Source organism: Natator depressus, chromosome 23 (assembly GCF_965152275.1).
Source record: "Natator depressus isolate rNatDep1 chromosome 23, rNatDep2.hap1, whole genome shotgun sequence".
In the NCBI taxonomy this organism is placed as follows: domain Eukaryota; kingdom Metazoa; phylum Chordata; order Testudines; family Cheloniidae; genus Natator; species Natator depressus.
The window spans coordinates 22,712,116-22,736,837 of NC_134256.1; the positions used below are offsets into that span (position 1 = coordinate 22,712,116).

Sequence of the window (24,722 nt, forward strand, 5' to 3'; positions counted from 1 at the left end):
GGTTTTGACTCAGGCCTTCGCTCTAAATTGTTCGGTTCCCTCTGCTCTCTGACCTCCCGTCACCCACAGTGGAAGTCTCTGCTCACCGGTAACACCCGGCATCTGCCCCTCTCTGTTCCTTATTGTCTGATTGATGCAGAATCGCCAGCGGCCGACTGGAGAGGACTGAGGAGCGCACTCGTCTGGGGAAAGATGAAAGGGGAAGCGTCACTCGTACCTACCAGCAGGTAAGTCACTAGTGGAAGTCTAGTGCATTTCTGTCCTAGCTAATCGGCCAGCCAAAGCACGCCCCCGACCTCCCCACTCTGTGGGTCTGGTTTGCCTGCCTTGGAAATATCAGACGCGTGGATCATGCATGGCAAATGGGACACTGAGGCTAAGCTAACTGCTTTGCTTGGCGCGAGCATCACTTGCTGAATTCGCCCTGACGGACTGGTTTAAATAACACACGCGGTTGCTGTGTAGGACGACAGTGTTGTTTTGTACCGTGCTGAAGGAAAGACTTAAAAGGAAGTGAATTAAAACAATGAAATACACGACAACATCCCTGTAGCGTGAAAAACAAGGATATCTCTACATTAATGGAGTCACAGATTCATATGTTCCGAGGCCGGAAGGGAGCGGTGTGATCATTCCACCTGGCCCCCTGTAGAGCACAGGCCGGACAACGGCCCCAGAAAAATTCCTAGGGCAAATGTTTCAGGAAAACATCCCATCTTGATTTAAAAAGAGTCAGTGATGGAGAGTCCGCCGTGACCCTCCAGGAAATGGTTGCAGTGGTTAGCGACTCTCACTGTTAAAACTTCATGCCTCATTTCCTGTCTGATTGCGTCTGGCTTCAACCTCTACCCATTGGATGGTGTTAGACCTTTCTCTGCTCGACTGAAGAGCCCGTTATTAACTATCTGTTCCCGACGTAGATATTTACAGACTGGGATCAAGTCATCCCTTCATCTTCTCTTTGGTAAGCGAAATAAATTGAGCTCCTTGAGTTAACCCCAGAATCCCCAAGGTCATTATGTGCCCCAGAGAGAAACAGAGAAACATGAAAACTGGCCTCGCTATTATGAACCTCACACCAGAACTCCACAGATTGATCTTGCAATCACTAGCAAGGTCTGGGAATCGGTGACAGCATGGCCCCCTCTCAAAAAATTTTGGGAGAAGGGTGGGGAAAGCAGAGGGTCAATAAGATTCATTTCAACAAGAACCCAGTGAGGTCTCCCTTATTTCCAGCTCTCCGGGGCTCAAAGCCAAGCCAACAGCCCCGTGTTTCAAGGTTCTTGAAAGGTACTTACTGCCAGTCTGAGTGGAGGCAGGGTTTATCTGAACTTGCTCGGACGATCCTGTCTGAATTAAAAACCAACAGGTCAATAAACAATGAAGCTTTTGAGGTGCCCACGTAGCCGAAAAGACATGCCAAGATAAAGCAGTGTTCTTACTTGGCTGCTGTTGGACTCGGAGGGAACGGAATCGTTGCCAGACGCTCGCTCTTCTACCGGCAGGCTTCGGAGGATCTCTTGAGCTTGGCACACAATGGTTCTCAGCTCCTCCACAAACCTCTCCTTCTCACTCTCCAACACAAAGTTATCTTCTACCTGATGGGGGGACCAACAACCAACAGTTCAATCAGCATTTCCCAAAGCGTGGGACTCGACAGCCAGGGGATTGGACAAATACCTGAACTGTTCAGCAGATTTTCAGCTTTCGCTTATTACAAAAGGCACTCTCCCTAGCTCGCACTGCTGCAGAGGAATCTTCAATAACGTGCCCCGAGTCTGCCTGATACAACAATGCTTGCCTGTGTCTGCAGAGAGCCTGAGCCGATTGCTCAGAGAGGTGGGAACTGACCAATTTCGCTGCTGGTCCAAGCATATTAGGAAAGAGAGGAACAGCTCATATTGGGAGCAATGCTGGCTGACAGCGGTTTGAAAAAGTGCTGGCTCACCAAAAAAGAGACCAGCCCTGACGTGGCAGGTAAGGAATCGTGGGAATTTGTAGGTTTGACTCCCAACTCTCAGAACTCCAGGGACCCACAATGCACAGCAAGAAAAATCCCAGAATGCACAGAGCCCAACAGCGAGGCAAAGCACCATGGGAGACCTACCTAGAATCCACAGTCCAATGACTACCCCCACACACACCCCAATTTTGTGAATCTAGCCCTTTAACGCCCCCAACTGATGTTGTCGATTCGCTGGAATTTTAATAATCTTCAGATTCAGCCTGACCCGCTTTTTTTGGAACGGACCAAAACAATCAGCAAGATGTAGCAAAACCAAGCCCTAGATGGCTTATCCAAGTCTAAGGTGGCTCTGGGAACTAGCCCTAGGGTGTGGCCCTCATCACCCTCTCCCTAGATCACATACTGTCCACCTTGGAAAATCAGCCCAGGTATGACACAGAGCCCAGGTGAGAACCTCAAAGCTCACGGGCACGGTGACACAACGCACTAGACCAATCTCCCACCGCAGCGCAGCATCTGAGCTGCCCAGGATGGTGGGAAGACGTTCAAAAAGGAAGTCCAAAGGGTAAGGCTGTCTGCGTGGAAGGAAAATTCATTGTTTCCCTGGCCGGAAGGGACCATTGCGACTATCCAGTCTGACCTCCTGCACAGCACAGGCCCAAGAACTGCCCCGAGATCATTCCTGCTTGAACCAGACCAGATCTTTACGGCAAAGACTTCCCATCTTGACTGGAAGATTGTCAGGGATGGCGAATCCGCCACACCCAGTGGTCAGTTGTTCCAATGGTTAATTTCTCGCACTGTTATTTCCAGTCTGAATGTGTCTAGCTGCAGCCTCCTGCCATTGGACTGTCTCAGAGCATTCTCTGCTATTAAATATTTGTTCCCCAGGTGGAGCCATATAGACCGGGATCAAGTCACCCCTTCACCTTCTCTAAAGCTAAACAAATGGAGCAGCTGGAGTCTCTCACTCTAAGGCAGGTTTTCTAACCCCTTCTCATGGCTCATCTCTGACCGCCGCCCCCTCCCCGATCATCCACATTCTCCTTGAAGTGTGGGTGTGACACTCCACATTCTTTATAGAAATATGCTTGTAATATGAATCAGGCATAACTAAGATGTATTTTATGCAGGATGGCTCATGTAAGGTATCATTGGAAAGGTCTGTCTGATTATCTGATTTGAAGGTGATTATCCAATTTGTATGCCTGTATCATTTCTGTATCTAAGGTTAGGGTGTGTGTACTTGGGAGACATCCACCAGACAACCGGCCTAGATGGGCCATTAGGAAGAAACAATAAGACTTTGAAGATACTAATCTCTGTTGCTGTGACACTCCTAGGTCATGTGGTCCTGTCACCTGGTACTAAACACCATCTTAAACTTCTAGTGATTTTCCACTAAAAAGGAGGGGGAGGTCACACCTCGGAAACAAAAGGTACCCGCCTTGTGCAAAATTCTATTGAAGGCTGGGAGGTAAGGCCATCGGCACTCTCCCCTCACTGCCTTCCTGCCCAGAGGAATGACTGTGGAAAGTACCTGAAGAGAAAAAGGAACTAAGCTGAAGGAAAGGCAGGGGCTGAGTCCAGACTAAGACAGGAGTCTAGTCTGTAAAGGGAAATAACTGGAACTCTGAGCTACAGAAAAGCTGCATCCTGCCTAAATCAACATTTAGGGTAGGGAATTGCATTTTGTAACCTGTTTCTTTGGAGCGTACTAAGCATAGCTTGCATGTTTTGTTTTATTTACTCAGCAATCTGCTTTGTTCTGTTTGCTATGCCAGTAGTTAATAAATTTATTTCTTGTTTATTTCAAAACCCAGTTTGTGCAATTCATATGGGGGGGGGGGGGGGGAAGAAGCTGTGCATATCTCTCTCCACATTGAGGGAGAGAGCGAATTTTTATGAGCTAGTGCTGTCCAGCTCTTTCTATACAGCACAAGACAATATTATCTTGGGGGTACACTCCAGAGGGGAGGTGCACTTAAGTGCAGGGCAATTTCCTAACTGATTCTTCCCAAGTAGAGCTGATTTCAGTGTCTGTGTCTTTCTGCAGCTGGGCGTGTCCCGACCTGTGTGTGTGCACTAGAGGAGGCTTGAGGGCCTGGCACAGCAGGACAGGGTGAGGGAGCCCAGGCTAGTGGAAAGGTCGGGCTCAGTGAAACCCCAGTATATCAGGTGGCATCCCAGAATGGGGGTCCAACCTGTCACAGTGGGCACAAGAACCGGATGCAGTATTCCAGCATTGGTTGCACCAGGGCCAAATCCAGGGGTAAAAGAACCTCTCTGCTCCTATACAAGATTCCCCTGTTTATGCCGCCCAGGACTGCATTATCCCTTTTGATCCTGGCGTCGCCCTGGCAGCTTGTGTTCAGCTGATTCTCCCCCACGAGCTCCAAATCTTTTCCAGAGTCGCTGCTCCCCAGGAGAGGGTCCAACCAAGCAGGGCTGCAGCTGGGGAAACTCACCATGTAATCAGCAATATCCTCGGGCGCATCTCCATCAGCATCAAACTTGAAGGTGACCATCTTGTTGTTGTGGGTCTCCAGCTGGCACTCGACCATATTATCCCCAGCCGCAGACACCTGGGGACGTAAGCAGAACACCAGCATTTTGCAAGGGGACCCGATTCCAGGGGGGGAATCTCAGGGAGCAAGGGGAGGAACATTCTGCTTTTAAGACCGACTTCGGGACTCTGATCTACCTGGAGGCCTTCATCCCCTCCCCTGAGCCAAAGCAAGCCCCTAGTAGATTTCAACGGCTGTGGATCAGGCCCCAAGACAGCCGTGTGAAAGTCCAAGAGGGCTGATTCCAAGTGCGGACACGGAAGAGAGAGAGCAAGCCTGATGGGGCTTTGAAGGACGGGCTCATGTGACGTTCAGGCCCTGCCAAGGTGGGGTAAAGCACACAGTATGGCTTTAACTCCACTGCCAGCCTCCTGAGCGTGGGCACCGTCACCTAAGCATAAAGGCACTCTGGCCAGTCCCAGTGAGAGCAGCATCAATCAGACGGACCCATTTCAGGCCTCGGGAGACTACACTGTTGTGAGGACGAGAACGGCCAAGGCCCGAATGACGGCAGGGAATTGATAAGGTGAGCTGTGACTGGGTGATCTCAGGAAGGTGAGCCAGCACGCCTGCCCCCTTGCAGAGGAAAGTGACCTCCCAGCTCCCAAATCACCCCCCACCCCCCAAAAAAACCTCAGCCATAGCAAACTCGGGACGAAACCTGGGGAGTTAAAAATTCAAAAGCACCGAAGTGACTTAGGAACCTGCTTTCAAAAGACAGATTCACACATCCCAAGGCCAGAGGGGAGCGTTGTGATCATCCGGTCCAACCCCCTGGATAACACAGGCCCAGGCTGAACTGGAGCAGAGCCTTAGGAAAACAGCCCATTTCAATTTATACAAATCGCCCGCGAGCAAGACTCCCCCACACCTCTAGGTGAGATGTCCCAGCGGTTCACTCCCCTGGCACCTTATCTCTGGTCTGAATTTAGACGGAGGAGGCCAATATTTGTTCCCCACCTAGATACTTCTAGACTGTGATCAGGTCAATTTCTCCACGCAGAGAAGCTTGGAGGAACCAGGCAGCTCATGAGCACACATGGCTGAGGAATGTCGGATCTCCACTGGGTTCTAATCCCTTCCTGCGGTGAAAGGTCAGCTGTCCTGAGTCACAGGTTGAATGCTCCCGGAGCCCGACTTTTACCCCCTTGCCGCTACCAACCTGCAGCACAGTGAGCTGGAATTTGGTCCCTTTGTCCGGCCGGGGGCAGGACGCCCGCCTCTGTTTACTTCGGTCTTGTTTGCCATTGCCACTCATGGGCTCGTGTGCATTGGAGCTTTCCTTCAAAGCAGCCAGCTCGGGATTTAGCCTAGGAGCAGAGCAGGGAGAGAAGAAAAGCGTGAATGGATGAGCTCTCAGAACGGGGCTCGCTGCAGCAAACTGGATCAGTCCATCTTCCCCCAGGGGAAGATACAGGTTGACGCATTTAGTTCCCTGCCCAAAGTCTTGATTGTTTATTTGTTGTTTCCTGTCGTGGCCTCTCCTGGAGTCTTGTGGCAATGAGTTCCGCAGGCCAAGAGAGATGGGGAAATCGAATCACTTCAGTGGCCACAGCTGTGGAAGGCTCAGCCTCCTCAGAGGGGTTAGACAAGCAGCGGGAAAGGGACAGGACTGTGTGTCTATCTCGATAATATCCCTCGTTGTGGTGGGACGTGAGCTGGGAGAAATAAATTGAAGGGGATTCTTTTACGGAGGTTTCTGGGACACACCGACCCAGCAGTCCTCCAGCTGGCAGGATGGCAGGCCGACTGTCAATGCGGCCACTTGACGGGGCTGTGAACTGCAGCTCACATGTGCTCCCGCCACACCCCCCAGATGCGCACAGCACACGGGCAGAAAGACTGGATGTAGCACCGGGCTCAATTCCTTTCCCCCTTGCAACCCCCATGCTCTCGGATTAATGAGGAAGGAGACTCACCCTTGCAGCAAGTCTGGCTTTGGAGCAGCTATTTGGGCCTCAGGCACCGTGGCAGGCTGGGAAACCTGCCAGGAAACAGAGTTGTGAAACAAGTGAATTTCAGTCCTTCTCCAGGGACTGGCGGAGATGGGGCTATACCAACTGTGAGAGGAAGTGTTTGAGGAGACACGGAACAGTACAATGGGACGCATAGCTGGACAAAGACCAGAACAACATAAGACAGGCACAAGGACTACCGGGATCAGGGATCAATTCAGGCTGGAAATTAGAACTCTGGGGGGGACTGAATTTGGCTTCAGAGCAGAGGAGCAGGATCACAGACGGGGTGCGGGAGAATGAGACAAACTTGCCAGGCTCTTACAAAGCTAGAATTTCCCTCTGGGAGCAAGAAGCAACCACCAGGTTACAGAACACTGCTGGTTAGGGAAGAGTTTGGTGGGTTTTCAAACCCAGCCGTTGTGAGGGAGGCAAGTCTGCGAGGTTTGGAAGAGAGCTGCAAAGCGTTCCAAACAGAGCTAGGAAAAGTAGCTGGGATCACCAGCTATTCCCAGGCGGAGGAAGCATGCAGGGATGAAAGAGTGACCCAGTGCTGAACACGGGAGGGACACCTGGTGACACCACTTTCAGAGGATGACCCCATGAGGAATCATTCTCCGGGATGGTGGCTAAACCTGGAGACTGGACGGAAACTCAGAAAGGGTCACCCACCAGGGAGGAGGCTTTCAGGGTCAATCAGAGACCTTCGGGCTTGTCCAGGGCAGGAAACTGGCTGGCAAAATCTCAACTTTAAAAAAGGCTTCCATGATTCCAAAATAAGAGCGTTGCCCTGGTGTAACTCCACTGGTGGAATTACCACGGCATTTCCCCATGTCAACGAGCCGTCGGACTCAGCAGGGACTGCTTGCAAGCTCTCAGCCTGGCTGCTTCACGCTGGCCCGGGAGTTCATAGACCCCAAGGCCAGAAGGGACCACTGAGCTCATGCAGTCTGACCTCCTGTATAATCCAGGCCAGAGACCTGCCCCACAATCCTTCCTTCTGACCTACAGCAGAGCTCTTCTACAAACCTCCCGTCTCAACTTTAAAATGGCCAGTGATGGGGAATCCACCACGACCCTTGGTAAACTGCTCCAGTGGTTAATTATGCTCACCGTTAAAATCGTATGCCTTATTGTTCATTTGAGTCAGTCTAGTTTCAAAGGCCAGCCATTGCCTCATGTTAGACCTTTCTTTGCTACCCTGAAGAGCCCATTATTAAATATTTGTTCCTCGCACGGATACTTCTAGACTGTGACCAAGTTACCTCTCACCATCACCCAGCACTAGGGAAGGGCTCTCTGTGGCTCTCCCCCACAGTTCCCAGCCCGGCCGGTGCCCTTTCAGTCTGAAGCCGGGTCACATACCTGCTCGGGCCCCGGCCCGTACTGTGGGTGCAGCTGGGGGCTCAGGGCGGGCTGCGGGGAGGCGGTGAGCAGAGGGCTGGCTGCCGGACTCTGGTACACCCCCGACTCTGCTGCTAACAGGACGTAGGCTGGCTGCTCGGGGACGTGCACTGCTGCCTGCTGCACTCCATAGGCTTGTTCTGAGGAGGGCGGCTGCAGCTGCTCTGGCCTGGGCGACAGGGTCTGGAGCAAGGTGGGGACCGTGGCCAGGAGCGGCTGTGGCTGGAGAGGAGCCTGCTGAGGTAGCGGCTGCATCGCAGGAGGCGCGAAAGCGGAGGGCTGCGGCGGGAGGAACGGGACCGCCGGCGGCGCTGTCTGTTGCCCTTCGCCCGGCCCTTGCGCCAGGGGGTACCCCAAGCCGCTGCTGTCCTGCTGGGAGAGCGCCACGGGCATCTGCTCTGTGCCGGCCTCCTGGCTCAGCGCCCCAGGAGACGGCACAAAGGCTGGCTGCTGCGGATCTGCCAGCTGGCTCAGAAACGTCACCTGCTCCACCCGGTACGGAGGCTGCCCCGGGTAGAGGGGTTGAACCGGGTACCCCGGCAGCTCCGGGTATGCATACGCCACCGGCTCTGCCGGCTGGGCTGGGCAGGGGGGCTGGTCAGCGTAAGGACCCTGCAGGGGATATGCTGGCTGCAGCCGGTACGGGGCCTGCAGCGGGTAAGCCAGCTGCTCTGGGGCCGGGACAGGACACACGCGTTCCACCTGCTGGTCTGGCTCCTGCACCAGCAGCCCCTGCGGCTGCTCTAGGGTGCCCGTGTGCCGCACAAACTGCGGCTGCTGAGGGGGCGGGTAACCCGGCAGCTGCAACTGCATGGGCTGCGCTGGCTGGGCCAGGGAAGGCTGCAGTAAGGAGTCTGGCTGCATCACAGCATACTGCTGGGGCGGCTGCATGACGGGAACCTGTTGGGGCTGCTGCATGGGCGCAACCGGCTGGGGTTGCTGCATCGATCCAACCTGCTGTGGCTGCTGCATGGTAGGAACCTGCTGCATGGGCGCAGTCTGTTGAGGAATTTGCTGCGGCTGCTGCATGGCGGGAACCTGTTGGGGCTGCTGCATGGGCGCAACCGGCTGGGGTTGCTGCATCGATGCAACCTGCTGTGGCTGCTGCATGGCAGGAATCTGCTGCATCAGTGCAGTCTGTTGAGGAATTTGCTGTGGCTGCTGCATGGACATCACCTGCTGGGACATGGCAGGAACCTGCTGCATCGATGCAACTTGCTGCAGTTGCTGCATGGCTGGAATCTGCTGCATGGGTACAGTTTGCTGAGGAATCTGCTGCGGTTGCTGCATGGGCACCACCTGCTGGGGCTGCTGCATGGCAGGAACCTGCTGGAGCGGCTGCATCGATGCCACCTGCTGCGGCTGCTGCATGGGTGCAACCTGCTGCATGGGTGCCCCTGGCTGCCCAGCCAAGGAAGCAGGCAGGAGCTGGGCCATCCCCTGCATGTTGCCAACAAACTGGGCCGAGGGCTGGTTCTGCGGTGCCAGGCTGTGACCGAGGGTCAGGAAGCCAGAAGTCGGGTCGACCTCGGCTGCAGTGGTGGTGGCCATCTGACTCCCGGTCCTGGTGGTGGAGTCCAGCTGCGTGCTGGCTGCCGGCATGGCCTGGGGAGAGGCAGCTGTCAGGATGCCCTGGGGCACCGCCATGACCGATGGCTCCAGCGCCTGCCCCTCGGCCCCGTAGGGCAGTTGCGACTCGAGGTGCTGGTGGCAAAGAAAACATGGGGGCTACAGGTGCGGAAACACAAACTAATCACAGCACAGCCCCCCCACCCCAAAACAACACGTGGCTCTGTCCACGTCTGCACTAATGCATTCTGGGAAAAACAATCTCAGCAGATACCCCATAGAGCAGTAGGAGGGCATTCCCAGAGCATCTCCAGCAGCAATGCATTCTGGGGATGAGACATGGACGCAGCCTGCTGCACAGCATCATAAGTACATAAGAGCGGCCACACTGGGTCAGACCGACGGTCCATCTAGCCCAGTGTCCTGTCTTCCGACAGTGACCAGTGCCAGGTGCCCCAGAGGGAATGAACAGAACAGGTAATATCAAGTGATCCATCCCCTGTCACCCATTCCCAGCTCCTGGCAAACAGAGGCTAGGGACACCATCCCTGCCCAGCCTGCTAGTAGCCATTAATGGACCTATCCTCCAGGAACTTAGCTAGTTTTTATCTAACATGAGGAGAGCAAGGTACTCCAGGAAAGACAGGCAACATCAAGGGATGCAGGGGCGGGATACTGTCTGGCTCAACATCTTCAGTTTACAAAAGCAAACGGCTCAGGCCCCCAGCCAGAAACCTGGGGAAAGGAATAGCTGCCCAGAAATTGGATTCAGCAGAGCCCTGCTCAAATGCCTCAGATCCCTCACAGTAACGGGGCTCTCTCTTTGGATCCCCTTGCGCTGATCCTCCAATGTGCGTCCGGCCCTTGGGACAATTATATTCCCCCAAAATAAGTTGCTTTTGGTCCAGTGCCCCAGAGGCTCCGATCTTGGCTAAGCAGGGTGGAAGCGGGTTGGTGCTCGCACAGGAGGTCCCTGCCCACGAAAACGCCAAATGGTAGAAGGCGGCAAGTACTAAGTCGAAGGAGGGACGACTGGGGACGGCCCATCCCTCTTCTGACTTTTAACCACAATCGGGGCCAGTCAGGAATTTCCCCACAAATTTTGCCAGATTCAGGGAAACTCAAACTTTCCAAGGGGAAGGATCCTCTTTTGGTGGGGAAGGTCCCTCGGGGCCAGACAGAGCCCCACCCCAGAACAGCCAGCAGCCCCATGGTGAGGGAATCACCTAGAATGTGGGATCCTAGATTCAAGTCCCTGAACCAGGAAGGACTTGACCCTGGGGTTCACACATCCCTGTTCAGTGCTTTCCCCACCTGCCAAGGATTTCTCTGCACCAGCCACCCCTCGTGTGTCAGCCGCGCCACACAGGGCACACCAGACATACCGTTATCGGTGTGAACTGCGGGACTGCGCCAGGTGACACCTGGGGCTGGGGAGCTGCCGGTGGAGCCAAGCTGGGGGTGGGTAGAGCTGGGGGCAAGATCTGCAGGTGGCCCAGGTTCTGCTGCTGCACCTGCTTCATTAATTAATGACAGTGACAAATAAAGAAGCTTGTTAATGACAAAGCACCACCGGACCCCACCTGTGCTCTCCCCGACTCGGATCTGCTGCACCCTCCTACCTGGGTCTCTGTGGATGCTTGGCTCCCATTTGAGGGGACATCTACACTGTTCGCGAAGCCGGGATCTGCAGGACGCGGCTTGTGGACTTGGTGCAGCCAAGCCCCTGCTCGCGCGTCCACACTGCCTTGGAAGCCCGGGTCTCGCAACTGAGCTAATGCGCTATGCAGCCCTTCTGACTTGAGCTGCGTTCACACGGCCGAAGGACAGGGCTTCGATCCGGGTCACGGCTGGGCTCAGGGCCTGACCCACCCCACTAGCAGGGTCCTATGGCCCGGACCCTGAGCATTCGCTGACCCAAGAAAGACTGACTTGTGTGTGGACGGAAGTGGGGCTTGAGCTCAGCCCTGTCTCAGAGCCTGGGTTTGGTGCAGACATGCCCTAGAAGTCCCTGACGCCCTGCCCCCCCAGGCCACAGCATGGTTTTGAACTTGATGGGAGGCGGTTCAGTAACGCGCCGGGGGTCCCTCACACCAAAGATAATGGGTAACCTCCAACCCTACCCCCGTAACGCCTCCAACTCTGACCCACTCCCCAGAACCCCCCAACCCTAATCCCCAACACCCCATCTTCATGGCACCCCCAAACCTGTCCCCTACATTCCCTTCTCATGGCCCCTCACGACTCAGGAGCCGGATCCTAGGACCCTGCTAGAAGGGTGGGTCAGAGCCCGAGTCCCAGTGAGCCAGTGCTGAGATGCTCCGAAACCCGGCAAAGCGAGTGGGTCACAGAGCCCAAGTGGGACCGTCTACACTGCAATTTGTAATGCCGCAGCACCAACCCGAGTCTGTCAATCCTGGCTCTGGGATTCACTGCAGTGGGCTGGGGAGACGTACCTTTAACAGCCTAGCCCGTGGGCCTTGCTCAGATGCTCAGGGTCAGCAGATTTGGGGTAGGGAGGGGATTTCCCCCAGGTCAGGGTTTTTGGGGCGTGGGACAATCCAGGCGCTGGAGACACCATTCTGTAGCCTTACACGCTGCGCGTGGCTAAGGACGCCCTTGGTGTACCGTACAGTCATGGACCCTAGGATGACGGCTGGTGATCCGAGGAGGCACCTTACCCCAGCCATCTGCTGATAGTGTCCCATCACCGGCTGCGATGGGTAGAGATGTCCCTGAAGGCCGGCTTCCACCGGTGGGGGGATAGAGGCCTGTGGAGGGCAGCCCATCACCTGCTCCGTGTAGGCCAGGCTGTGCTGTCTGGAGGCATCCGATAGAATCACTGACCCAGCACTCTTCTCCGACAGGCTCTCGGCTGTATGGGGAGGCAGGAAAGCCCTGTCAGTCACTCACAACATTGGCAGGCGTGTCCTTTCCTAGCAGGTGCAAATGCTGAGTTAACACACAACGGGGCGGGGGAGGACACAGGAACCAAAGACTCACTAGGTCCTGCTCCGGACCTATGTCTTCCTCACCACCATCACCAAGTTCCTGTCTAGCGTGCATCTCCAAGCACTTTACGGAGCAGGGGAAACATGCCACTGAGACCAGCAGGATCACTGGGCAGGGACTAGAAGCCGGCTGTTCTTGGCCGCCGGGCAGCGCACTACCCACTAGGCCACACTGCTCACAGACTCACATCTAAGGCTGCTCAGCGAGGTCAAAATGACAGTAAACGATGGCTGCTCAGAAAAACCAGGGCAATTATCACCAGTCTGCAGGAACTCCAAGAGGCACCAACTGCCCCAATCCCCGCCCCTCCAAAACACCTCCCTGCCACCCCGAGGAGGGGGCGGGACTGTGGCGGCGTGGGGACCAAGTCATAGCATGGGCGGCACAGAGCGCGCCACCCTCAGGAGATGGGGAGAGACCCTGACACCCCTTCTGCCTTGTTATCGCTGTTGTGAGGGCAGAGTCTGGGCCGGGAGTTAGCCCACCCCGGGACTACAGATCACCCCAAGGCCCCTCCCTCCTCTACCTCAGGCTGGGGCTACCCCTAAAGATGAGCTCCACCAACACGCCCTGGTAGTGTGAACGCGACCCCAGCAAGACCTGCGATGGCTCAAAACCGGAGGCAGCTGTGTTCTCAGGGTGTTTTTTTTCACCTTCCCCTGAAGCATCAGGGATGGGCCTCAGCTGGAGAGGGACACCGGATTGAGGCTCTTTGCAGCTGCCGGTTGGCAGGTCTGGCTCCCAGGCTCGGGGTGGCCAGACGTGGGATGGGGGAGGCAGGGACGTGGTGGTCCCTCTGCAACATGGGATCATCGGGGCACATCTCAGCGAATCAATTCCCTTCTATAGCAGGCGAGTGGGTGACGTTTCGGTCTCTCCCGAGGAGACTAAAGGGGTCAGGGGGCTGGTGAAATTGACTAGCTACCCCTGTCGCTCCATGTACCCGCCAAGGAAGACTGGTGCTGAGTCTGCTGCAGCAGCTGCTGCCGGACATGCTGGTCCACCTCCGTCTCCTCCCACTCGGCACCTGCCGGCGGGGACGGGCCGGTCAGCGAGACGCCCTGGAGCAGCGGAGCCCCGCCAGCTGCCTTGCACTGGGCTTCCCTCTGTTCCTCCAGGCAGCTGGCTTGCCGCCGCTCTCGGGTCTTCTTGATCAGGGCCACACGGTCCCGGATGGACTTGGCCACAGCTTTGGAGTCGCTTTCGTGGAAGAATCCGGATTTCACCTGCAGAAGGGGGATCAAGATAGGAAAGACGAGGAATCGTGCCTGTTCTCCAGATACCCCGAGAAAGACGAGGAATCGTGCCTGCTCTCCGGATACCCCGAGAAAGACGAGGAATCGTGCCTGCTCTCCGGATACCCCGAGAAAGCCTCTCTCGGGTTGTTAACCAAAAGCATGCAGCTTTTAGCTCTCCACCCTTTTACGGGAGAACTCCTTGGAGGGCTCAGAGATGTGGATCAACCATTCTCCCCGTTCTCAGGCAAGAGGCATTGCTGACTCTCATGATATCGGACCCTGACGGAACCAGGATTTCATGTCAATGTTTCTTCAGAAAGACCCAGCTGCCGGAGTCATGTGATTTGGGGAGAATGTCACCTTTCTTTTTACAAAAAAAAAAAAAAAATTTTCTAGCCCTCGGGACTGAGGAGAAAATCTTGCAAACGGGACCTTCTAAAGGCTCAAAAGCTAGAAAACAAACAACAAGACCCCACATTTCAAAAGAGATTTTTCAAGCCACATCTCACGATTTTGGGGTGACACCTAATTTATAATTTCAGAACATTTGGGGCCGGCAACGCCATCTTTAACGAGGCCTTGTCGACGGACATTCATCCAATTGGTTAGGGGAAAGCGCTCTTATTTCCTCTTCACAACTGACCTAAAAAAAAAAAAGCCCAGCCTGTTGCCGGCACAGCCTTCTGTGTGGATTCTCCTGTTTCAGTTTAACTAAAAGTGTATGTCTTGGCTGCAGTCGCAAAGTGTGATTGCCGCACACCTGAGCTAGCTTTGATGCTCACTGCAGCTTTGATGCTCACCTGAGCTAGCTAGGCATGCCCTGAGTGGCTTTAAATTCATATCACGTTACACCTGTGACAGACGCAAGACCTTGGAGGAGAGGAAATGTCCGAATCGATCCCACAGTGCAGGGCGGTAGGGGATATTCGTAGGATATTATATCAACAAGCGGTCTATGGACCTTTGTGTTCCTGATCCTCCTGAACTGGGAATCACTAGGAGGGTGATGAAAGCAAATCCCCAGTCCTGGTTATATAGATACCCAGCCCTTTGACGCTCTGCATCTCTTGGAGAGACAAAGACCTAGGAGATGTCCCCAGCCTGAGCTGGCTTAGAGACAAAGCTGCTCCCCAGTGAGGCTCTGCCAGACCCCCATGGTCCACCAGGACTCCACATGGACAGCCACTGGGTGAGTGTGTCGACAGCTTGTGGCTTCGTGAGAGCATTTCTCTCAAATGTTCCAAGCCAATCCCCAGGGTGCTTTGCCGCAGCAGACATGGCCAGAGACAGCAGGATCACCAGTGTCAGCGTGAGAGAAATGTTAATAAAGTTTCAAACAGTTTGAATTAAAAAAAAAAAAAAAAAACAAAAAAAACAGTTCCCACTTCTCAGCCAGTCGGGTTTCAGACACATCCCTGATGGCACGAACCCGGCTTGATCTCCATCCTCCCCGGAGTCGCCCAGGAAGGGCGAGCGAGACACGACTTCGGCATGGAAAATACAAGCAGAGCCGAACAACGGTAACGCTTCCGGACCTTCTTAGTTATTAACGTGCACTCAGAAAGCGCCTGGATCCCCTCCAGCCCAACTGTGCAAACAGTGAGAGACAGCCCCTGCCCCGAAGAGCTTCCAGTGTAAACAGACAAGACAAAAGGTGCGAGGGGAAACTGACATTGGGGCTCCTGTCACACCGGGTGCTGCACTGACCCTCCTCCCCAGCCCGAGACCAGCACCCAAATTGTGCTGGGCACTGCACTGACCCTTCCAACAGCGAGAGACAGCCCCTGCCCCGACGAGCTCCCACATAGACAAAGGGAGGGAGGAGAGACAGCGGCACAGGGAGCTGCAGGTAGGAGGTGTCCGTGCGAAGCGCTCACCATCTCGCACGCCACTTCTTCGGGGACATCCGACTCCAGGTTGAAACTGAACTCGATGGCTTCATTGTCCTTGTGCTTCCCCTTCAGCTTCTTGGGGTCTTCCACCCACAGCCTCAAGGCCAAAGAAGAGCTCAGCCCGTCGTCATCCTCCGCCAGCTCCACCCGCAGCCCCGTGTCCTCCGCGAAGAAGGCATGGTTCAAAAGGTCTTTGATGGACAACCTGATGGTGAGAGGTTGGGGGGGGGGTGGATTAGGGGTCCATCGCCAACAGGGTATTGACAACCTGGTCAGTGACCATTGCAACCACACAATTTCTAGCCTCTTTGGGGCCACCCCGTCTGTCCCCACCCCGGTACCCAGGTAAAGCAACGAACCACTCAGCCGACCGGGACGGGGGTGGGGGGAGCGAGAGTCTGACTGTGGCCTCAGATGCTTTGAACTGGAGCCAGAGCGCTCGAGTGATCTGCCTCAGGATCACAGAGCAAATCACCAGCAGAACCAGGAATAGGACCCAGGTGTCCTGGCTCCCAGCCCCCCTGCTCTAACCCACTAGACCCCACTGCCCTCCCAGAGCCGTGGAGAGAACCCAGGAATCCTGGGTCCTAGCCCCCCAGTTCCCCTGCCTGCTCTAACTACTGCACCCCACACACCAGGTGCAGGTAATAGAATCCAGACGTCCTAATTCATCTCTACACAGCACTGCCATTGTGGTCAGAAGACCCCGCAGCTTTTCCTTTTTAACTTTACTTCAAACAGCCCGATGGCCCCCCCACTCGCAGTACGGCAGCTGCTCGGCTGCTGACTCAGGAAAGCACAGTAGCTCGCGCTCGAGTCCCAGGGACTTCCCGAATCAGACTCGGAGGCCGCGGCCAAGGCCAGCCCATCGGCCCTGCGACGGGCATCTCTGAGCCGGTGCCTCGCAGGGAGACGCACCTTTCAGATTTGTTCTGCCGGATGCACCCCTCAATGATCTCTTTCACCTCCGGGTCAGTCACCTTGTTGAAACTGGCGGGTTTAATGCCCTGGAAGAGAAGGGAATTGTTATGGTGTGCCAAGCGGCACCAGTCCCTTCCTTTGAGCCAGCTAGCTGGGAGCAGGGTGTCTATGACCTACTGCCAAAGGGTCTGCCTCCGCACACTGAAGTTTCATAGATCCCATGGCTCATGTTAGACCTTTCTCTGCCAGACTGAAGAGCCCATTCATAATTTTTGTTCCCTAAGTTGGTTTTTGTGTGACTGAGTCTCCACAGCCCCTTCTCTCGGTTAAGCCAAAGAGACTGAGCTCCTTGAATCCCACTTCCAACCCTTCCGTCATTCTAGTGGCTCTTCGCTGAGCCCTCCCCGATTTATCCACATCCTCCTTGAACTGTGGGCACCAGACTTGGAGACAGGATCCCAGCAGCAGTCGCACCCATGGTAATGGAACCTTCTTGTAAACGACTCCTTTGGCCGTTTGTTCCAGTGGTCAGCCGCCCGCACTGGTAAAATGTGCAACATCTGCAATTGGAACACGTCTGGCTTCAGTTCACAGCCCCTTGAGTCTTGTTCTCCTCTAGCTCAAAGAAACCTTTCGTATCCGGGCTTCTCTCCCCGGGAAGGTGCTCACACACGGTAATTGAGTCACCTGCCGCTCTTCCTCTTGAGGAGCTAAGCCCTCTTTCCCTCTCTGACTGTGAGGCATTTCTTCCAGCCCTCCAATGGTTTTCTGCACCCTCTCCAATTTCTCAACATCCTTTTTAAAAATGGGGACACTGAAACTGGATGTATCGTTCGGTGTCAGGCTCACCAGTGCTGTTTACAGAGGTAAAATCACCTCTCCTGTGGACTGCGATAGACCCATCTCCCATCCTGGCCATCAGATAATCTAGCCTGACCTTCTGTACTGTGCAGGCTGTCGAATTTCATCCAGTTAGTCCTGCCGTGAGCCCAGTAGCGGGGGTTTAATAACAGGGACCGCACTGGTACAGTTACAAAGTGTGGCTCCAATTACTGCTATTCCATAGGGGAAATCACACGTATATTATATTTATGCTGCTACCTCAATCAACCAACCTACTAAATCTCATCAAGAATATTACCAGCTTTGTCTGACAAGCCCCACTGTCCATAAAACCATGGGGACCGGCACTAATTATATTCCGATCCTTTCATTCTTTATCGACTGAATCCCGTGTCAGGGACTAATGCCAGGCGAATGTTACCCAGGTCATCCCACTGGTTCTTTTGGAATATCGGCATGACATGAGCACTTTCTCAGTCTTCTTGAGCTTCCCTGCTATTCCCAAACTGGAAGACGTGTCTAGTGGGGTTAGTCCCAGGGCTGGGGCTACGCAATATTGTCATTAACAACGTGGATAACAGACTGGAGAGCGTTTTTATAAAACCTGCGGATCACACCAGGCTGGGAGGGGTTGCTGGCACTTTGGAGGGCAGGATTAGAATTCAAAAGGACCTGAACAAATTGGAGAACTGGTCTGAAATCAACAAGATGAAATTCACTAACAACAAGTGCAGAGAACTCCACTGAGGAAGGAAAAATCAAATGCCCAACTACAAGATAGGGATGAAACGGCTGGGCCGTCGTACTGCTGAAAAGGATCTGGGGTATTAAGACTTGGCCCCGCTGAGCCCTAAACTGGAGTACTGTGTGGGGTTCTGGGAGCCGCTCCTTAGGAAAGACCTAGACAAACTGGAGATAGTCCAGAGGAGAGCAACAAAAATGAACAAAGGTTTAGAAAACCTGACATTTGAGGAACGGTTACAAAAATTAGACGTGTTTAGTCTTGAGAAAAGAAGACTCGGGGGGACCTGATACCAGTCTTCAGACCTTTTAAGGGCTGTTATAAAGTGGACGGTGACCAAAGGAGACTGAGGTTAGATATTAGGAAAATTCTCATTATAAGGGTAGTTCAGATCTGGAAAGGCGTCGCTGTTTTTAAGGACATGCCTGTCAGGCACGGTCTAGCTTTACTTGGTCCCACCTCAGACTAGGGGGCTGGACTTGAAGATGTCTCAAGATCCCTCCCAGCCCAACATTTCTATCATTCAAAGACACATTAAAAATTAGCATCAGCCAGGGGAAGATCTCTGCCAACTCTTTAAAGCCAGAAGAGACCATTATGGTCACCTAGTCTGAGCTGCCTCACACAGAGGGTAAGATCCGGCCAGCCCCTTCTGTCAACTCCCTTATCCCACTCTGAAACTTCCAGTCTCTACCTTAAAATGCTAAAGCAGAACCTCTGAGCTTTACATAATGTGGAATCGGGGACAAATCCATTCTAATCCATTTGACTCATCCTTTCATCCACACTTGCCAGCCCTTCCACCCTCTGTCACAAAAATTACGCGTGCCTTTGCCGAGAATTAACTGGGTCTGTTTGTCTGCTGATGTCGTTTTCTCCTGCTCTGGACAGGTTCAGTAAACAGGGCTTCAGAATGCAGTGAAAGAATTGGCAGCTTCCATTCCCCAGTTCTAGAAAAGCAACTTTGATATGCCTCTACTTAAAACTCTTTCTAACACAGAGTCACGTCCACTGAATGCATCCGATGAAGCGAGCTGTAGCTCATGAAAGCTTATGCTCCAATAAATTTGTTAGTCTCTAAGGTGCCACAAGTCCTCCTGTTCTTTTTGCAAATACAGACTAACACGGCTGCTACTCTGAAAAGAGTCACGTTAGCATCCTTCCACCTTTTTATGCATATTAAGGAGAGGCCTGGAGCGTGTGTGTCTGTGTCTGTGTGTCTGTCGCACAGCCCCTGACTAGGTCCGGGGTCCCTGTCGTGCCGGACGCTGCACAGATCTGCCCCCCCTTCCCCCAGCCCACCCCAACTACGATCAGGTTCCCCATTTTTTCCCCACACACGCTCCCCAGAGGGTCAAGATTTCCCAGTGACTAGCGTTTGGGGCACTTAGTTTGAGACAAGGACGCCGCTCAGCCTCCACAGACTGAAACCGAGCCTGGGGATGTGGCACGTTATGGTCGGTACACAATTTTGGAAGTGACTAGCGTGTTGCGCCCCGAGACCAATGCGGAAAGGGCACTACTCGGCCGGCGGCTCCAAACAGACTAAGTTTAGCCTCCGATTTGCACAGCAAGGCTAGTGCTGAGTAATAGGCTTACCCACCCTAATCTGCCAATGTACAAGTTTATGCTAACGAGGAAGTTAAATTTACACCTACGCTGGTGACTTTGCGATAGATCTGGGCGGCGTTCTGGCACTCAGAGTAGGGGTACTCGGAAGTGGCCATTTCCAGCATGCACATCCCGAAAGCATACACGTCCACCGACTCATCGTAATGCTCTTCATACATCTCGGGGGCCATGAACTCGGGGGTGCCTGTGGAGGGAAAGAGGGATGTCTTTCAAAAGCTTCTCTGATCTGCAAGCCTTTAGTCAGGCAAGACAAGCTGCCACACCACATCCCATGCATCAAACTCCTCCTGGACGTTTTTCTTGAATTCCCACCTCCCCATCAGCAGGAACAAAAGAGGTGGAATGAATAAGTCAAGGTACCACCTTGCTGATAGCTTCATAGGGTATCTCTGCACAGTATTCGGAGACATACACAAGCTAAGCTTTGAACTAACTGCGTGCTACAGACGCTGCAAGTTCAAAGCCCGGCCCAGCCAGAATTGGTTGCATGAACACAGGCTTGTTGCTGCAATTTGCCGGTGATAGGTGAGGATTTTATTTTGCCATACTGCAGCATGAGTGGAGGAGAAGAGCCAGAAAGATCGCTAAGTGATTCAGAAAAGGACACCTGAGATTGTACGTGACGTGTGGGATACACTGCGGGGTTTGCGGTGGTTGAATGCCATCAGGCTGTTTTAATACGGCTAACAGTAGATGCATACATCTAGGAACAAAGAAAGTCCACCACACTGATAGCGACTTAGAAAGGAGGTCAGTGTGGTTATCCCCATTTTATAAAGGGGGAAACTGAGGCAGAGAGTGGGGAAATGACTCCCCCCCACCATGCCAAATCACCCCGGGCCGGCTGCTTGAGCAGGGAGCGCGCCGTTGTCGTACCAATGACGCTCTTAGCGAATGACGTGCGCATCAAGGTTGCCAGGCCCAGGTCGCCGATCTTCACCGAACCCGTGGGTCCCGTGATAAAGATGTTGTCGCATTTCAAGTCCCGGTGGATGATGGGCGGGGTCCGGGTGTGGAGGAACTGCAAGCCTTTCAAGATCTGTCGGCACCAGCTCCTCAGGACCTTTGGTTTCATGACTTTGAATCGCTTTAAGTACCTGGGCAGGGGGAGAACCATGGACTGGTCAGAGAGGAGGAGAGGCTTTACCAACACAGCCTTTGTCTATAGTGGGGATGCACGCAGAGCACCGAGCAGCCTGCTGAGACAAGGTGAGTGTGGTAATACCTGCTGTCGGTCTGGGAAAGGAGCTACAGGCCTCACTGTGTGGGATGCTGGAAAGACCTACCTATGTGGCAAGACCAAGTCTCTCGTCTTTACGCCAACCCCAAGGTGTCAACCCTTCTCAAAGCAAGACCCCCATCCCATACCTGGACTAGCCAGCAAGCCAGTAATAACCGTTGGGTACCTGGGTTTAACTCCCTAGGGGGTCTCTCTGCAAGCAGGCATAGGCTCGCTCATCATCTACACTTAAAGAGTCATTAAGGGATAATGCTAAGACCATCAACTCTGCCGACTCTGGCTCAGGAAGGCTGACGCTGAAGGACACAGAGGCCATGTCGACACACCACAAAATTAAGTCGACCTAACTGACATCAGCATAGAGCCGCCGCAGTAATATTACATCACTTGTGCATGTCAACACTTTGCTCTTCATGTTGGTGGTGTGCATCCTCACCAGGCACACTTGTCTCGATTGAACTGTCAGCGTGGGGCACCGTGGGATGGCTTCTCAAAGCCAGCAACCGTCGACGTACGCAAAGCAGCGTTTACACTGACACCGCGTCAACCTAACTACATCAACCTTGACTCTATGCCGCTCACAGAGGTGGCGTTATTAATTAGCAGACAAGTTATGTCAGTGGGAGTGAAATTTTAGGGTAGACACTGCAGAGTTAGGTCAATGTAAGCTGCCTTGCATCAATCTAACTCTGTAGTGTAGACCAAGCCAGAACTCCGGCAGGGTTTAAAAAGACCAGACCGAAATAAGACGCATGGCAGATGAAATTCAATATCGGTAAGCAACAGAAAAAATCATCCCAACCATACATACAAATGAAGGGGTCTAAATCAGCTGTTGCCTCTCATGAAAGAGATCTTGGAGTCATTGGGGAAAGCTCTCCAAAAACATCCACTCAACGTGCAGCAGCTGTCAAAGTAGCTAACAGAATGTTAGGAACCATGAGGAAAGGGACAGAGAATAAACCAGAGACTATCATAATGCCACTAGATAAATCCATGGCATGCTCACACCTGGAATACTGGTCACCCCATCTCAAAAACAATAGATTAGGATTAGAAAGGGTCCAGAGAATGGCAACAAAAATGATTCGGGGGTGGAACAGCTGCCATATGAGGAGAGATTACAAAGACTGGGACTGTTCAGTTTAGAAAAGAGACGACGCGAAGGGGGGTATGACAGAGGTCTGTAAAATCATGACTGGTAAGGAGAATGCGACTGCAGAAGTGTTATTTACCCCTGCACAGAACACAAGACTAAGGGGCAACCATGTTAAAACTCAGCAGGCCTGCACCAAGTATGACTGGGAGCAGGGAGAGGAGACAGACAGACTTACGTCTTTAAGGTGCCAGAAGTCATCAGCTCAGTGACTAACACAATGCATTTCTTCCCCTTCACCGTGGACTCCCAGGAATCATAAAACCGGACGATGTTCGGATGCTGTAGGCCTTTCAGCATCTCTGCTTCTTCCTTAAACCTCTGCTGTTCTACTTTGGTTAGCTTCCTGTCCTGGAACGGGGAGAACATGTGGGGAAGGAGGAATAAAGCAGATTCACTTGTTACTCCCGACAGTCACAGCTGAATGACTGTCTAGCTATTATACTGTGGCCGCACCTTGGCGCAAAGCCGCAAAGGTATTTAGACATTTAACTCCCTTGAGATAGACTCCAGGAGCTCAATCTATTTCACTTAGCCACGGCAAGGTTATGGGGTGACCTGATTATGGGGGGAACACAAGGTTTCGAATGGGCTCTTCAATCTAGCAGACAAAGGTCTGACACAGTTTGATGGCTGGAAGTTGAAGCTAGACAAATTCAGACTGGGAAGAAGACATAAATATTTAACCAAGTGGAATCCACCACTGGAGCAGATTACCCAGGGTGGTAGTGGAGTCTCCAGCATCAGCAATTTTTAAATCAAGATGGGATTTTTTTTAAAAAGGGATTATTTGGGGGCAGACCTATAGGCTGCGTTATCCAGCAGGTCAGATTAGACAAGCACAGTGGTCCCTCTGGCCTAGGGCTCTATTCATCTGTTTCTCCCTTTTCGTCTACGAATCTAGGAAACCCTCTGGTGAGCTTCTTCTTCCCTTGAAAGTGCATGAGCGTAGCTGTGTGGATGACGGGGGCGGTATCCTTGTACCAGCAGAAGCCCTAATGGGTAGGCAGTTATACTGGTACAGTAAAGGGAATAGCTAGACTGGGAGAGTGAAAACTTTACAGCTTTTTCGTACAGGCAAGGCTTCAGTGAATACATTTTTGCCAACTCAGGCGATGAACTCGGCTCTTTAAGGCAGGGGACCATATCTACCTACATGTAAAATGCCCATAAATCACAACCAGGATGATCCTTTTTAGGCAACAGTTTTAGGGTCATAAAATAGATTCATAGTATCTAGTCTGCCCTTTTGTGTGACACAGGCCACCGGGCTTCCCTGAATTAATTCCCGGTTGAACTAGGGGATTTTTTCTAAAAGATCTGCTCATCTTGATTTTAAAATGTCTAGTAATGGCGAATCCACCACAACCCTTGGTAAGCTGCTCCAATTATTCATTCCCCACCCTGTTAAGTCAACCCTTAACCTTCTCTTTGTTAAGCTAAATAGACCAAATTCCTGGCATGTCTCACTCTCAGACACCGTTTCTAATCTTTTAATCATTCTTGTGGCTCTTCTCTGACCCCTCTCCACTTGGTCAACATCCTTTTCGAACCGGGGATACCAGAACTAGACCCAGGGTTCTAGCAGCGGACCCCTGCCCCCCCCACAAGACAGAAACCAGGAAATGGAGGCATGGAGCAATTCAAGTGATTTGCCCAAGGACCTACAGCTGGCAGAGTGCTGGCAAGGCTGGCCTTTCCTCCTCTTCACCTGCAGAGGTTTCCGCTCCCTGTGCCCCTCTCTTTGTTGTTTTGCTGCCGTTACTGCAAGTTCAGAACTGGCCTGACCACTTTCCAGGACTTCCCAGGAAGTTTATTTAAATGCTGACGCTCCTCTCTATAACCCAGTTTCTGGGGGTAGTTCACATTCAGAGTTTCCTCTTGCGGGTGGCTTTACAAAGGCACAGCCCTTCCAACATAACCTCTTACCCTTTAATAAGCCAAAATAAACAGTCATTTAAGTGGCACTTAGATCTGCTGATAGCTGGGAGATTTGAAAGGAGGGAGGCTTGCTGATGAAAAGAGGCAGGCGTTTAGGACCAGATTACCTTCCCTGCTACAGTTTAAGAGGTTTGATTTTCATTCCCCAAGGCCAAATATCACTCCTGGCAATACCTAAAAAAGACCAATTAATCTGTGGACTACCAACTGGATACACTATCCCCATCCATGCAGGGCTTTAGGGACTTGTTAAATGCCCATCCATTTCCCCCATTGGAGGGAATTGGCCTCAGAGGGCAGGGGGGAAGGAAGGGAGGGCTGCCCCAGCACACTGGGTTTTAGATGCATATCTCTCTCAAACAGACACAAAGGTAAACAAAGGGACCTGGCTCAGGAATGAGAAGCAGCTGAAGTTTTGTGGAGAATGAGAAGTGTTTGAGTCTGGCACTGACAGGAGACATGCTGAAGGTTTCAAACACAGGAAATCCTTGCTGGATTGGCCTGCTTTTCTGGACCGCTAATCACCATGGCCTCTGAGCCCCTGGCCAGCCCTCCTCAATGGAGAGTCTTTTGTCCTCATGCAAACATGCCCACGCTCACTGCAGCCTCCAACCCTATCACCCCCCCACTCACCCCATAACCCG

General features: G+C 53.0%; 1 protein-coding gene across 11 annotated transcripts in view; it reads right to left on the reverse strand.

Moving 5' to 3' along the window:
- Nucleotides 1-24,722, reverse strand: part of WNK3 (WNK lysine deficient protein kinase 3) — a 58,274-nt gene that overhangs the window by 12,118 nt on the left and 21,434 nt on the right. For 8 of the 11 annotated variants that reach the window (XM_074937666.1, XM_074937661.1, XM_074937662.1 and 5 more), the window contains 15 exons: nt 22,316-22,488; nt 20,618-20,838; nt 19,768-19,925; nt 16,522-16,610; nt 15,589-15,808; nt 13,417-13,699; nt 12,143-12,336; nt 10,847-10,978; nt 7,854-9,596; nt 6,453-6,517; nt 5,696-5,843; nt 4,435-4,551; nt 1,443-1,598; nt 1,299-1,350; nt 87-182 (listed from right to left, as the gene is read on the reverse strand). In XM_074937666.1, the coding sequence (XP_074793767.1) occupies nt 87-182; nt 1,299-1,350; nt 1,443-1,598; nt 4,435-4,551; nt 5,696-5,843; nt 6,453-6,517; nt 7,854-9,596; nt 10,847-10,978; nt 12,143-12,336; nt 13,417-13,699; nt 15,589-15,808; nt 16,522-16,610; nt 19,768-19,925; nt 20,618-20,838; nt 22,316-22,488 (3,847 nt within the window). The remainder of the gene's footprint in view (nt 1-86; nt 183-1,298; nt 1,351-1,442; nt 1,599-4,434; nt 4,552-5,695; nt 5,844-6,452; nt 6,518-7,853; nt 9,597-10,846; nt 10,979-12,142; nt 12,337-13,416; nt 13,700-15,588; nt 15,809-16,521; nt 16,611-19,767; nt 19,926-20,617; nt 20,839-22,315; nt 22,489-24,722) is intronic. The other 3 variants (XM_074937670.1, XM_074937667.1, XM_074937668.1) reach the window with 2 other exon arrangements.